General features: G+C 43.7%; 1 protein-coding gene across 1 annotated transcript in view; it reads right to left on the bottom strand.

Annotated features, from left to right (window-relative positions):
• Positions 1 to 15,459, bottom strand: part of CACNA2D4 (calcium voltage-gated channel auxiliary subunit alpha2delta 4) — a 112,605-nt gene that overhangs the window by 41,141 nt on the left and 56,005 nt on the right. Inside the window, exons 24-26 of the mRNA XM_049624840.1 lie at positions 8,434 to 8,529; positions 6,229 to 6,356; positions 2,505 to 2,585 (exon numbers count right to left, since the gene is read on the bottom strand). Of these exons, the coding sequence (XP_049480797.1) occupies positions 2,505 to 2,585; positions 6,229 to 6,356; positions 8,434 to 8,529 (305 nt within the window). The remainder of the gene's footprint in view (positions 1 to 2,504; positions 2,586 to 6,228; positions 6,357 to 8,433; positions 8,530 to 15,459) is intronic.

Below are 15,459 nucleotides of genomic sequence, written 5' to 3'. Positions count from 1 at the left end.
GGCCTGGGCTCTATGGTTCATTAGTCATCAGAGACCAAGACAGAATTTTCTCCTTCCTAGGAGCTTTCCTTTGGATGATATCCCAGCGAGCCAGGAGCAAGCCCTAGGGAGAAGTGAGCCATCCAGGCCCCTTCCTGGCATTCAGCTGGAATCCCAGCAGAGCCGGGCTGTTTGCTTTTCAGAGGCAGTGATAATTGTGGGGTGCTGCCTCCTGAAGCCTAACAGGTGTATCAGACCCAAGAGACAGTACTCCCCAAGCCCTGCTGCAGAAGCAGAGGCCAAGGTCCCTCAGCAGCCTGGCACAGGCCTGGGGAATGCATAGGTGTGTCATGCACGTCACTGCTGTGCATGTACACACACAGGTCTGACGGCTAGGCCTATTTGCATGTAGGCAGAGTAAGTGGAGGAGCCCTCGTGCGGCTCCAGACAGCAGGCTCGTCGCTAAAGGCCTCTAGGCAGGGGCATGTGTGTACTACAGGACACGTGCTAGAGAAACACACTTGCAATTTATGGTGCCACCATCGTTATGCTGGGCAATATTCTCCAAGTAGGTCTGGAGGGCATGGGAAATTGAAACTGGATCCTGATCAAAAAGATTCCTAGAACTTCTGCATAAACAGTTGATAAACCACCTGCTTAAAATCAAAATGATCCCTCTTTATTCATCTGCCCTTCTGTGTGAACCCATGTCATTATGCATACATTTGGCATGTAGCCGGTCCCTGTAGCTGGTCTGAGTACCTGTCTCTTACCTTCTCCCTTTGCTCACTCAGTGTGCAAAATCACACATGCAGCCCGCCTGGCAGCCACCTTGCTCACCTGGTCCTGGAGCTCACATGCACATGGTGCCACTTATTTCCAAGGGATGAAACTGTCAGGGTAGCAAATAAGCTGCCTACTCTGCTTTCAACTATTGGCCTCCTCTGGCCCCAGTATCAGGGAGGTTGAGCCATTTGCCATGGAGGGGAAATTGCAAAAGGAGACACTCCCCAAAAAGTTGAAGTATAAGGTCTCCAGTGCCTCACTCTTTTCCTATCACATCCATGCACCCCAGAGCGTCAGAGCCATTGTCTGCAGTGAGTTAAACCGGAGGCACCAGGACACGGTTTCTATGGCAACCCCTGGAGGCTCTGATTCAGCTCTGAGTTAAAAATGATACCAAATGATTGGAGAGTGCAGGAGAATGCAGCCGGCAGCCTGACCCCTGTCCCCTCTGGTTTCTAGACTCTCAAGTCTAGCAGGAGCTAGAAGGTCCATATCACAGGGAGCAGGACAGGCACAGATTTCAGCTGGGACCACAGAATAGTCTTTAGGGAGACAAGTTCAGGTCCAGTTTTGGCCTAGAAATGGGTCTGCAGTTAGCACACTGTGGCCTGAGTTTAAAAAGGTGGCTGAGATGGCCCCTTCCAAATGCTGTAGCGGTACATCCTGAAGGCCAGCAGTGGTGCTGATGTTTCCTCAGGCAGTAAGACAGGCTTGGACAATCTCTGCCAGACCCTAGCCGGCTCCTCCCACCTCTTTTGCCCTGAATCCAGCTTTGAGGGACAAGGCGCACCACCCCTGCCTGCCCCTGCCTGCTCTAGCTGCTGGAGCCCTTTCACATGGCTCCAGGCCCCTGGTGAGGCAGGACAGGACCTGTGGTGGCTGATGCTTGACTGCCCACTGGATTGCACAGCTTTGCAGAACACAGCTGGCTCTGAGACATGGAAACCGAAGCGAGGATTTATAACCGAAGCTGAGGGCTTCACCACACAGGCCTGACGGCACTCAGGCAAGGAGGCACCCATGCAAAGGACTCTTTTAGATACCAAGAAACTACCAAGTCAGGGCAGTGTGGGAGGGTCATTGGGTACTCTCATCACATTTGTGGCAAATGGCAACATGGGGTAGGAAGCTGGGGCTTAAAGAGAGGCAACCTGAGTTCAAATTCTAGCTTCATTAATTATTAGCTAGGTGACTTTGGGCAAATATTTTTTCTATGTCTCAGTTTCTTTATCTGTAAAATGGAGCCAAAAGTATCGGCTTCATTGGATCACCCTGAGGGCTGAATGAGATGCACCCAGGAAGCAGTTTCCGAGGTGCCTGGCACATATTGAGCATGCGTCCTGGGCTCTTACTTTAGGGTCTCAGTCACAAGCCCAGCTCTCTCCACAGAAGGATGCTAGACCCAAGGTGATGGAAGCAGGAAGTAGCAGAGAGGGGTGGTGAGGAGGTCTGGGTTGCAGTCTCTGTCCTGTGCAACCTGGAGCAGATCTCTTAACCTGTCTGAACTTCATTTTACTTCCTAAACTCTTTTGGATCTAAGATTTTATGGTTTTATAACCAAAATGGCTTGGGAGGACTCCTTTCTCCCTTAGTCCCACATTTCACTTGGGAAAACTTATGGCCTGAGGGCTGTGTCACTTGCAGACCATAGGTAGGGTCCTCTTGCTATTACTGTGTGCCTTATTCTTGACATTGACTCACAGCTCCTCGACCATGGTGGTGCAAAGGGCAGCTCCTACCTGCAGCGATAGCTGTCTTCTTGTCCACCGTCACGGCCACAGCAGTGCTCGCTGTTACTACCATTGGCTGGCCTGGACTTTCTGGGGAAACAAAAATTGCTAAGTCAAGTTCTCAGTACCTGAGGAAGAGCCTGTGGTTGGGTAGTGATTGGGTAGGCTGAAAAGACAACATAAATACTAGGTGAGGGCATTCCTTGAATAAGTCGGGGTGAAGGGGGCAGTGTTTGGGGAAGTTGTTGCCATGGTGGCTCTGTTACCATCAACCACTGGTCTTTGCAGAGCGCCTCCTGAGTGTCAGGCACTGCCCCTCCTGTGCAGATCTGAATCTGCCAGATAAATATACCACAGCCCCTGCCCACCTGGACGATGCAGTGTTGTCCACGTCACAAGGACACTGTGAGTTTGCTCTGTCTCAGGACAGCAACTGTCTGCTGGTTGTTGCCTCGCTTGAGCTCAGGGACACTGCTGTGACCCTCTCAGCACATGCTCCACTCAGAAGACTTGCTTTGCGTCAAATGATTCTTTCTAGCAGAAGGACAGGCTGCGTTCCAGGACTCGGCAGTGGCTGATCCTGGGTTGTCCTTCATCAGTCACATGAGTCAGGGTGACACTGACAGCCAGCCCCTCTGGAGGCCAGATGCCAGGGCTGAACCAGGCACAGAAGGCTGGCTAGTGCCTGACACCTCTGAGGCACTCCATAAATCCTGGTCATTGGTGGCCAACCTGCCACCACCACCCTGTTATCAAGCCATGTCTTTCGCTTTGCAGATGGTTGGTGTGCTTCTGGGATACTCTGCTGGGCTCTTGAAGGGCAAGGGGCTTGCCTTGAGCTGCCACCCCCACCTTTTCTAAGAGAATCTGGCCACCACAGGTGCAAAATTCATGTGGCAGTTTCAGCTCTACATTAAAACAGAGCTTTCTGGCTCCAAGACATGGGCTAGTATCTGACCTCGGGCTTTTTAATTTTCATCAGTCCAGGGACATGGCTTCGCTTTTCAAAGCATTCTTGTCCACAGGCCAATTTCCATTACTAAAAATTCCAAGAAAGGGGAAAAATTTTATCAAGTGCTATCTTGTTAGAATGTCTTTATATATCAAATGTTGCTCGAAACAAATAGGTCATGAGAAGCTCGTGTGGAAATCGTCTGCTATAGCAGAACTTAAATTAACCACTGTTTTCTCATATCTCTTTTGCTAAGCTCATCTATCGCACCTCGCTATAATCAAATATCCCACAGAAACCCAAAATTACTCTGATACTAGCAACTTACAATATGTAATGTTGTCCTTGATCCGAGGAATTTGCCATGATAAAACCACAATAAATACAGAAGTCAGCTTCCTCACCTTGCCTCTAGAAATGTCTAGAAGCAGGAATGATGAGCCTGAGGCACCTGGGCATTGGTGAGACTGCCCTGTGCTGGCAGATTTCTCAGGGACTGGTTGCAAAGGATGGCTCTGTGTGGGCAGAACTCAGCCCACCAGGCCTCAGGCAAAGGGCAACAGAGTCAGCCTGCAGAGGCAGAGTGAAGACTCCACTCACCCTGGAGGTGACTCCTCCACCTCCTCGGGGTACCCACTCCCCATTACAATGAAGCTGTTGTTGTCTTTTCCCTTGGGGGAGAATGGAGTGTGCAGAGGTGTCCACGTGTCTCTAAGCATAGGCAGGAGCTAAAGCAGCAAGCGAGGGTGTGAAAAGAGAGCAAGCTCCTGCCTCCCTACTCAACCGTCCCCCCTTCTGGGTTGCCAGCTTCCCTCTCTTCTCCTTGCGGCTTGGTTCCCCACCCACCGCCCTCCTACCTCACCGCCACAAAAAGCAACCCCAGCAGCCTTCAGGCATGGGCCCAGTGACAATGCGGGTAGGAGGGAGCCATCATCATGGACTGGGGGTGGGGGGCCAGAGCTTCACTCTAGAGAACCTCCCCAGGACCTTGCGGGAGCCCCTCCTTTGGTAGCCCTTGCTCCTGCTATAGAAGGCGACAGGAAGAAAGAGCTGCCTCTTTCTGGCTCTGGGGGGCAATGTGGGGAGGGGACCATCACCTTGGCTTTGTGAGCCTCCCCTGTAAGCTTTCACTGGGCCTCCCTTCCTCTAACCCCTCCTGGCTTATACTTAAGGGGGTAGAACTTGGGTTTAGCCTGGCCTGTGTGGCTCTCTAGCTGCATGATCCTGGTCAAGTCACAGAACCTCTCTGAGCCTGAAATTTTTCCCATGTAAGAAGAGAATAACAACACTTACAGAGTTGTGCAGATTAAATGAGTTATATGCTCTAGAACATTTTGTAAAGCCTATTAGTGTTGCATTCAGTGAGGGGAACAGGCATGGGATAGAGAGGTGAGCTTAGGCACAAGGTGAAGAAGGAGTCAAAAGGACATAGAGGGGGACCTCCTGGGTCTCCCCAGCTGTCAGCTCAGGGAATTTCTCCATCAGGAAGCTGAGGATGGTTTTGGTGGAAGTGGTGGCTGGAGGGTTTTGGTGAAAGGACATTTCCATTCCAGGTGGACTCAGCTGAGTTCTCTACTTCTCCCTCTTCCCCTCCTCTTCTCCTTCTCTTCCTTCTCTCCTTTCCCCTGCCCCTCTTTCTCATCCTCCTCTCTCTTCCCCTCCTTCTTCTCCTCCTCTCCTTCACCCTCCTTCCCTTTTCCCCCTCCTCCCCCTTCTCTTTCTCCTCCTCCCTCTCTCCCTCCCTCTCCTCCCCCTCCTCCCTCTCTTTCTCTATCTCTTTGCACTCTGACCTGGACATGGATATTTCTAGGCCCTCTTGCTCCACTGTGCTAGGGTCAGTTTCCCCCAAGGTGACCTGGTGGAGAGCTTGCTCTGCTGCAGACTCTTGGACCCCTGGATGAGTCCCTTAACCTCTCTGGGCCATAGAATCTTTGAGTGTACATTAAGAAAGTGAAGCCTTGCATCCTCCAAAGTCCCTTTCTGTTCTAAACATTTTGCAATTTTCTTGGTGCTCTGTTAAAGTCACTTAACTTTTCTTGGGCTATTTTTCAGAGTGGGGTCTGGGGGTTGAGAGTTGGGTGCCTGCAGCTCTGAAACCTTTCCTGGGCCTTGGACGAGTAGGGATTTGGTAGCTTGGTCCATGGGACCAATCTTAGTTGCCACTCTTCCTACCCCTTGAGCCCCCAGTGGCCTGCCAGCCAGGAGGCACCCAATTATTACTGGGAGTTCCTGAGGAGCAGACGGGGAGCCCAATATTGCCCTTCCTGGGAGACCCCAAGGGAGTGGAGACCAGGCTGCTTTCTCTGGGCAGAAGTGCGATGGGGGCAGTGAACTTGGTAAGTACAGAAGTCCTCTGATGGAATAAGGTCTGTTACTTTCATCTGGGTGGTTTAAGACATTTTCAAAAATAGATGTTTAGAAATAGAAGAATGTTAAAGACAAACTTTTCTAATATCCACCTGTTTGGACTTTGGGCTAGAATCCAGCTCTTCTTGACTTTTGGGTCAAATTTCTTCCTTTGTGCCATGCTGGATTTTTAGGGACCAACTTTGGCTGCTGGCTGGGAGATAAAATGATCTGTCCTATATTTAGGGTAGAGGCCAATTGTGTGATAAGGCATGAGTAAGCTTTCCCAAGTTGCTGACAGGTGTCAGGAAGGAAGGTTGGACCCCGAGGTGTGGACATTCTGTTCCATGTCTGCTCCTGTTTCCCACCAAAAGCCTCAGGAAGAGCCATGCCCTGGTCCCAGCTCAGCCCCAGGAGCACAGGGGTGCCGATCACCTGGTGCCTCTGCTGATTGGAGATTGAAGACAAAGCTGCCAGCAGGATGCTCAGCAGCCTGTCGATACCACAGAGGGAAGTGGTCCATGGTGAATATGCTGGCTTCATCCTCAGGAGTCAGGAACTTTCTGCAAGGAGAAAGATTTGGTACCTCCCCCTAAATCTGGGAATATGTTCATCCCTCTTTCTTTTTACACAAGGTCATCCTGGCTGGGCCAAAAAGAGAGATTCATCTCTGCCTTGGTAGAGTTGCAGGTAGAAAACATTAGCCCCTAGTTTTACCCCACACAATGTTCCCCAGCAATTCCTGCCTTTTCCAGAATCAAATACTGTTGTACCTGATGACATATTAGTAGCTAGAGGAGGTATAGAGCCTGTATTGTGAAAGAACACCTTTGTTTTTTTTTAATGAAAACTCCTTTGCCTGCAGGGTTTATTTCTTTGGGATATAGCCTAGTTTCCTTTTGTCTGGTTAATCGGCATGTCTGAATGGGGAAACTATATAGTCAATTCTATCACTGCACTAATAGAAGGGCATAAATTCCCCCCAAATGGTTACTTCAAAAGTCATTGCCTCCAGGGTTTAGAATGCATTATGAGTTATCTTTTTTTTTTTTTTGAACAGCTTTACCTTGCTAATTATGGTTTTGCATTCCCTGAACACACAGCAGCCAGCAGAAGGGAGTGTTGGTCCAGAAGCAGAGTGGGAGGCAGGGAGAAAAGCTGGTTTGTGGATTAAAAAAGACACTGTGGATAACCCACAAGGTGGATAACTGAAGTTTGATTTTAAGAGTGCTTGGCTTACATATTCAAAAGAAGCTCTCCTGCACAATTCCTGAGTGGCCAGGTATATCATGGTCTAGGTGAAGGGAGACCTCTGGAGTTGCATGGTGCCCATGCGGCCATTTGTGGTGGCTGTGTTTGTAAGCCAGGAGAGTCTCTCTGTATTGAGATTTTCCTCTTCCATTCATAGAAGCCTTTCACAGAAGATTTAGGGAAATACGAAGGATGCTTTTATTCCCTTCATACTGCCAGGTGTGGTTCACCCTGTCCAACTTTGGCTAGCAATGACATGGGTGTCATTTTCTGTGTGGGGGTGGAAGTGTAAGCAGATGAGGAAGTACAAGTGGGTGGAGAGCTGGAGGGGTAGTAAGTGTGGGGAGGTCACTTCCCCACACTGCTCAAGGCCTTAGAGTGAATCTACAGTTTACCTACCAGATTTGGTCCATTGAGTCATTTGCTCTGTCTCTGACAGGGCCATGGAAAGGGTTAGCGAGACAGCGCTCTCCTCTGTTCACCTCTCTGGGAGTGAGGGGAAGTGGGTGAGGGAGAAGCAACTTTGTTTTCCTAGAAGGCCTCAGCTTTCAAGCAAGTATGGATCTGTCAGAGTCCTGGAAGAAGCTTAAAGATGGCACTCCGTGGCTGAGTGTGCTTGGATTCAGTGAGAGCAGCCATGTGTGGATGGGAGACTGTGAGGTGCCTCCTCACTGTTCTCCTCCAAGTGCCTGGTAGCCTCTGCCTATTTGAGTCTGGTGGTTTGTGGAGTGGCAGGTGGCTGTGTTCTCCTACCCCCACCCAGCACCCTTTTCTGGCTCCCATCCTCCCCTTGCTTCAGTATTTGGTGGGGAGGACACCCTGGCAAGCTGGTCTCCCAAAATGTAGGCTTTGCTGGGAGCAGCACTATTGACATTTTAGGCCAAATAATTGTGAGGATGTTTAACAGCATCCCTGGCCTCTGTCCACTAGATGCCAGTAGCAAGCCCCCATCCCCTAGCTGTGACAACCAAAAATGTCTGCGGACATTGCCAAACGTCCCTGGGGTGGGGATGGGGGAAAATACCCCCGTCTTAGGGGATATGTAAGTTGTTAACAAAAAAGGGGACACAGCCAAATAATTTCACTTGTCACATAGACACTGGTCCCAGTGGGAAAAACAACTTCTGGTTTTCCCTTTATGGAAGTGATTAACCCTTCCAACTTTAGTCTCATCCACTCTCTTCTCTGACTGGGCCACTGTCCCTTCTTTCTTGGGGATACCTCCAGGATGCATCTAAAACCTGGTGGAAGAGTTACTTTTCTGACCCTCCCAATCTGCAAACCATAACCTTTCCACCCTCCTTGCATTGCTGGACTCCAAGAGTCAGCCTGCCCACATGCCACAGGAACACCTTTTGGGGATCCCGCTCCCTCTCCAGCATGACTCACTTGTCGGAGACCTTCTCGGAGCCTACAAATAAGCTGCTTCTGAGGAGGCCAGCCCGGGTGCCCAGGAATGCCATGTCCACCACCTGCTCGGACTCGCTGTGAAGCAGACAGAACAGGTGTCGTTATCATGCAGTGCAGTGACAGGACTAAGAAGAGGGCATTGGGGGCACGGGGAAGACCTGTGGGCCTCTTCTAGTTCCTGGCCTGATCTTCGGGATGGGGAGCATGAAATGGACAGACACGTTGCTTGCTCAGTACACACATGCACTGGCCATCCTCTGTGAGCATCATGTTTGTTACATCTGGTTACCTGGCTCCCCTGGGCAGCATCTTCCCTTGTTAATGGGGTCTCTTGGGCCTCGGCCTTTCTGCTTTTTTTTTTTTTTCTCCTAATTTGTCCATCCAGGTTTTAGGGGAGTTGGTTCTGGAGGACAGAAGGAATTCAGGAAAAGAGATTTTGTCCTGGAACCTCAGGAACAGGAGCTTCTCATGACCGACACGTACATGACACTTCACAGCTTTAAAGCCCTTTTCACATGTTTACCTTATTATTGAATTGTGAAAGGAGGAGAAGCCACTGTCTACATCTACCTATGGGAACCCAGTGAACTTTATAACCTTGCCAGCAAGATTTGAGAAAGAAAATCCATTAGCTAGCTGGAGTGTAACTAGTTTTTCTTATGGTCTCAAAGCCATACTTCTGCCATGATGGCACCAGGGGTGGGAGTCATCACCTCTTTTTTTTTAATTTCAGCTTTTTTGAGGTATAACTGATATACAATTGTAAAATTTTTAAGTGTTCATCATGGTTATTTGATATATTGTGAAAGGACTCTTCCCATCTAGTTAATTAACACATCCATCATATTAGGTATTTTTATCTTTTTTTGGGGGGTGAGAATATTTGAGAATATTCTCTTAGCTAATTTCAATTATACAATACAGTGTTAATCAACTACAGTCACCATGTTTTACATTAGATCCTGAGGCCTTATGTGGCTTGTAGTTTAAACTTTGTACTGACCTATCTTCACCCAACCAGCTCACAGCAATCACTTTTCTTCTCTCTGTTTCTATGGGTTTGACTTTATTTTATTCTTTTATAGATTCTCCATATAAGTGATATGATGTAGTATTTATCTTTCTCTGTCTGGCTTGTTTCACTTAGCATAATGCCTTCAGGGTTCATCTAAGTTGTCATAAAGGGCAGGATTTCCTTCTTCTTCATGGCTGAATAATATATCTTCATATATATATATATATATATATATATCACATCTTCTTTGTCCATTCGTCCAGTGACGACATGTTGTTTCCATATCTTGGCTATTATAAATAATGCTGCAATGAACATGGGGGTGTAGATATGTCTTCAAGATAATGGTTTCATTTCCTTTGGATAGATAACCAGAAGTGAGATTGCTGGATAGTTCTATTATTAATTTTTTGAAGAACCTCCAAACTGTTGTTTATAGTGGGTGCACCAATTCACATTCCAATTCACATTCCAATGGTGCACAGGGGTTTCCTTTTCTCTATATCCTTGCCAACACTTGTCTCCTGTCTTTCTGATAACATTCTAACATGTGAGGTGATACCTCACTGTGTTTTTGATTTGCATTTCCCTGATGATTACTGATGTTGAGAACTTTTTCATGCATCAGTTGGCCATCTGTAGGTTTTTCTCTGGAAAAATGTCTATTCAGTTCCTCTGCCCTTTTTAAAAAATCAGATTGTTTTATTGTTATTGAGTTGTGTGAGTTTTTAAAAATATGTTTTGGTTATTAACCCCTTATCAGATATAATTTTCAAATATTTTCTCCCATTTCATAGGCTGCCTTTTCATTTTGTTCTTTTTCTTGCTTGGCTAGGACTTCCACTACTATGTTGAGTAACAGTGGTAAGAGCTCCTTGTTCCTGATCTTAGAGCAAGAGCTTTCAGCTTTTCATCGTTTTTACTACTGAATATGCTATTAGCTGTGGGCTTGTTATATATGGTTTTTATTTAATTACTTCTAACTTTATTAATATTCACATGCCTAGCCCAATTTGCTGCAGGAGACTACCTAATTTCTCTTAGTACCTAGATTAGTGGTTTTAGTGAGTGTATAAGGTAGTCAAGCCTGACGCAGGGCTTGAACTACTGAATGCTGAGATCTTGATTGAACCAAAATCAAGAGTCAGACGTTTAATTGACTGAGTCACCTAGGCACCCTGGGTTTGTTTTTTTTTTTTAATCAAGGCTCAGCTCTATGGCTATTAGGGTATCCCTAAAGGAATATTGTGAAGAAGGTTGCTCCATGCAATATCAATTGATAGTACCTGGAGCTGGGTTAAAACACTTGGTCTACATTCTGGAAAAGCACCAAGGTCTGGAGATGCAGATGGGACTGGCTGCCCACCTCTGATGTTGTAGTAATCAGAATTTCCAGGGGTGGGGCCCAAGGGACTCTTTCTCTGAAAATCTGCCTGATGCAATTCTTTATTCAAAAGTAGTACAGAATAGTCTAATGAGACTCCTGCACCCATAAATTAGCTTCAACAATTACCAGTCTATGCCAATATTGTTTCATCTACAGCCTCCTGCAGCCCTCAGATTATTTTGAGGCAAATCTCAGATATCATTTCATTGATAAATATTTTAATTTCTATCATTAAAATATAAGGAATGGAAAAAATCATTAATGACATTATCACATCTAAAAAAATCCACAATTCCTTAATAGCATCAAATAATCCAATAATCCACAATCCTCATGACTTTTTTAAAGCTTATTTGTATAAGAATCAGACTAGGGTCCATAGTTCATATGTCTCTTTTCTTTTCTCATCTCTCTTTCTCTCTCTCTCATTTCTCAATCTCAATTTAGATATTTATTGAACTGTAATCCACTTGCCATACAGTTCATCCATTTAAAGTGTGCAATTAAACAGTTTTTAGTGTATTCACAGAGTTGTATGGCCATCACCAGTCTATTTTAGAACATTTTCATCATCCCCAAAAGGAACCCCATACTTGTTATCAGTCATGTTTAGTCACTTTCAACCTTCTTTTCTCTTCTTTCCCTCTCTTCTTCTCTTTGCAATTTATTTGCTGAAGTAGGTTGTTGGTTCTGTAGAGTTTCTGCATTCTGGGTTTAGCTGATCATGATGCTGTGGTGTTATTTAGCATGCTCTCTTGTCCCATGTATTTCTTATAAACTAGCAGTTAGAGCTATGGGTTTGACATAGGTTTGAGTTATAGGTGGTGTGTTCTTTGTCAAGAGGCACACACTCTCTCATTGACGAGAGGTTGCAAGACAGAATTCTTCCTTATTTTATTTGTACCTGAAATACTTGATTAAAGATAGACTTCTCCTCATCAATATTTGGTTATCCTGAGATGCAACTTCTACAGAATAGCCAGGATAAATAATTGTCTCTCTGTTTACTTGCCAGTTTAGAATAATGAGTTGGTTTCCTAACATCTTCTGAAGATGACCAAAAGTCTTTTTTTCTCCCCAGTATCATTGTGAACACAGGATTTTAGCATACCTAATATGTTTTAATCCACTGCAGTTGTCATTGCTTTTGCTGCTCTAATTTTTCCACCTATAACCAGTGAGAATCGCTTCCAGTTGGCTCTGGGGTCCCACTGGCACAATCTCATTATAGTCTTCAGTAACTTCTTGCTTCTGGTTATGACAAGATACTCCTGGCTCATTTTGTACATTTGTCACTGTCTTGAAATCAGACATTTCTCCAAGGATCGCTGACTCATTTTAATAAGAATTTCTTAATATGGACATTGAAAGTCCACAATCTGGGTCTGGGGTGCTCACTGAGGTTGGTCTTTTCAGTGTACAGGGCTAGGATATCCTTTTTGTTTCTTTCAGAGAAAATAATCATGAGTTCATTGATATTTCCAATTCGTATTCAGCAGTACATCTTAACTTCTTTGATTTAAAAAATTTGCATCTCTTTTTTTGTTTGTTGAAAACCTTGGTTCCTAATGACATTAACACAATACTATTTGCCCTACCCATCTATATAGTTTGAGAATAACAGTGCCAATGTTGTTTCTAGCAATGCGGTTATTGAACACGGTTTATGATTTTATTTATTGTTTATGGTGTGTGTTTTTAAGTCCGTTGAGGGAATTAATCTATGTACAGTTATTTCATGAACTTGATACACAGGTTTATTTGTTTCTTTTGTTTTCAATTTTTTAGAGCTTATTTTTTATTTTTTATTTTATTTTATTTTTTTAACGTTTTAATTTTTGAGAGAGAGAAAGACATAGCATGAGTGGGTTAGGGGCAGAGAGAGAGGGAGACACAGAATTGGAAGCAGGCTCCAGGCTCTGAGCTGTCAGCACAGAGCCTGACGTGGGTCTCGAACTCATGGACTGTGAAATCATGACCTGAGCTGAAGTCGGACGCTCAACTGACTGAGCCACCCAGGCGCCCCTAGAGCTTATTTTTTAAAATTTAATTTTGTTTTATAATGATATAAAGCATTTACATCATTCCAAAGTCAAATATGCAAAATAAAGCATTTTTATAAGCCTGTCTTTCACTCTCCCTAAAGTAACTTTTGTTTGCTTGTTTATTGTTCCATTAAACATATATGTGTACATATGTACATACATACATGTGTCTATATTTATATATGTGTAACTATGAAAATATATTTGAATTTCCTCTTTTTAAATAAATAGTGGAGGTGTTATACACACTTTTCTCCATTGGTGAGACCATTCCATAACAGTTTATAGATTTCTCATTTTTTACAGTTACATAGTATTCCATTATGTGGATCTACCATGGTTTATTTAACTAGGCTCCTGCTGATGGATGTAGGTTATTTCCTATCTTTCACTAAACGGAGCTGTAACAAAAAGCTCATGTATATATCTTTTCCTATTTTTATTAGTGTATCTTTGGAATATGTTCCTAGAAGTGGTCTTGCTGAGTCAAAGTGTAAATGCATTTTTAACTTGTTAGATATTGCCAAATTCTTCTCCATAGCCCTTGAAACATTGTGTATACCCATTGACAATATACAAGAGCCTGATTCCCCACAGCCTTGCCGGTAGTACATGTCAACAAACTTAGATGGTTATCAATCTGATGAGTGATGAATATAATCTTGGTACTGTTTAATATGAATTCCTTTTATTATGAGCTATATTGACCATTTTCTCATATATTTAAGGACTATTTGTATATATTCTCAGAACTGTCCATATACTTGGTAATTTTTCCTATAAAGTGGTTGGTTTTTTACTTCTCTATTTTCGAAGTTCTTCATTTTTTGAGAATAAAAGATTGTAATCTTTTGTTTTTTAAGTTGCAAACATTTTTCTGGTTTGTCATTTATGTTTTCACCTTGCTTATGTTTTTATTTTTGCCAAATAAACATTTTTATGTTGTTAAATTTATCAGTCATTCTCTTGTTTCTGAAGTTTGAGTCATCATTGGGAAAGATTTCCTAATTCCTAGATTTTAGAGCAACTGGCTCATTTTTTTTTTTTTTAGTACTTATATGGTTTCATTTTTTACATTTAAATCTCTGAGTCATTTGGACTTTGTCCAGGTGTATGGTGTGAGGAAATAATACAATTTTATCATTCTCCAGATGGCTCTCAAATCAGTTATTAAAGAGTCCATTTTTTTCCTCTCACTGGTTTGACATGATGTCTTTGTCATATACTAAATTTCCACATGCATTTAGATGAATTTCTGGATTTTCTATTTTTTACTCTTTGTCTGCCTTTCTATTCATGTGTCAGTACTACACTTCATAAATTACATGTTTTAATACCCTGGGAGCACAAAACTTCCTTTGTTGCTTTTCTTTTTCAGGAATTTCTTGACTATTCTTTCAAATAAACTTTATAATCAGTTTATCTGGATCCATAAAAATACTGATTACGTTTTTATTGGGGTTGCATTAAACTTACAAATTAATCTAAGGAGGATCAATGTCTTTGTGATGTTGATTCTTTCTATCCAAAAACACTGAATACTTCCCCATTTGTTCAAGACTATGTTTGTGTCTTCCAGGAGTGTTTTAATATTTTCCTTATGTAAGTTTTGGGATATTTCTTATAGTTTATACCTAGGTGTTTGATTACATTTTATTTTTTTCCCTCTTAAATAGGAATTCTCTAATGATATTTTAAATTTAATTTTGTTTTTATAGGTAAAGGATATTAATTTTTGGATGTTCATATTATAAACTATTACTTTACTAAATTCTGTTATTGTTTTACTAGCTTTCCTATAAATTCTTCTGGGGTTTCCAGAAATATAATCATATCACCTTCTTAGAGATAATTTACCTCTCCCTTTCCCTTCTCATTGCTTCTAGGTGCATTCTCTTGTTTGGTTGCACTGACTAATACCTTCCGACCTTGTTAAATAGTAATAAGGATATGGGAATGCCTATCTTAGTCCTGTCTTTAGTTGAGAGAGCCTCTAGCCCCGTTCAGATGTTGACTTTCATGCTTAGGTCAATTTTAACTTCATTGATTAGTTTTTTAAAACATGCATGGATATTAACATTTGTTCAAATATCTTTCTGCATCTATGAGAGTGATTATATGACTTATCACCCTAGCTTTATTAATATGCTATTTTATATTAATTCTCCAGGTCTTCTTTTCTAATATACACCTTGGTTAAGAATATTTATTCTTCAGTGTTTCTCAACATTAAAAACATCTCTGGCTATGGGGCACCTGAGTGGCTCAGTCGGTTGAGCGTCCGACTTCAGCTTGGGTCATGATCTCACAGTCCGTGAGTTCAAGCCCCGTGTCGGGTCTGTGCTGACAGCTCAGAGCCTGGAGCCTGCTTCCAATTCTGTGTCTCCCTCTCTCTCTGCCCCTCCCCTGCTCATGCTCTGTCTCTCTCTCTCTCTCTGTCAAAAATAAATAAACATTAAAGAAAAATTTTTTAAAAAATGTCTCTGGTTAATCTCTGAACTTGGAAAGATGAAGATCATGCCCCTTCTCTCCAAACCAGTGATCCAATCCCCTGACTG

This window comes from Panthera uncia, chromosome B4 (genome assembly GCF_023721935.1).
Source record: "Panthera uncia isolate 11264 chromosome B4, Puncia_PCG_1.0, whole genome shotgun sequence".
NCBI lineage: Eukaryota > Metazoa > Chordata > Mammalia > Carnivora > Felidae > Panthera > Panthera uncia.
Note: the sequence above shows the minus strand (reverse complement) of the source record. Positions and strands in the feature narration are given on the sequence as shown.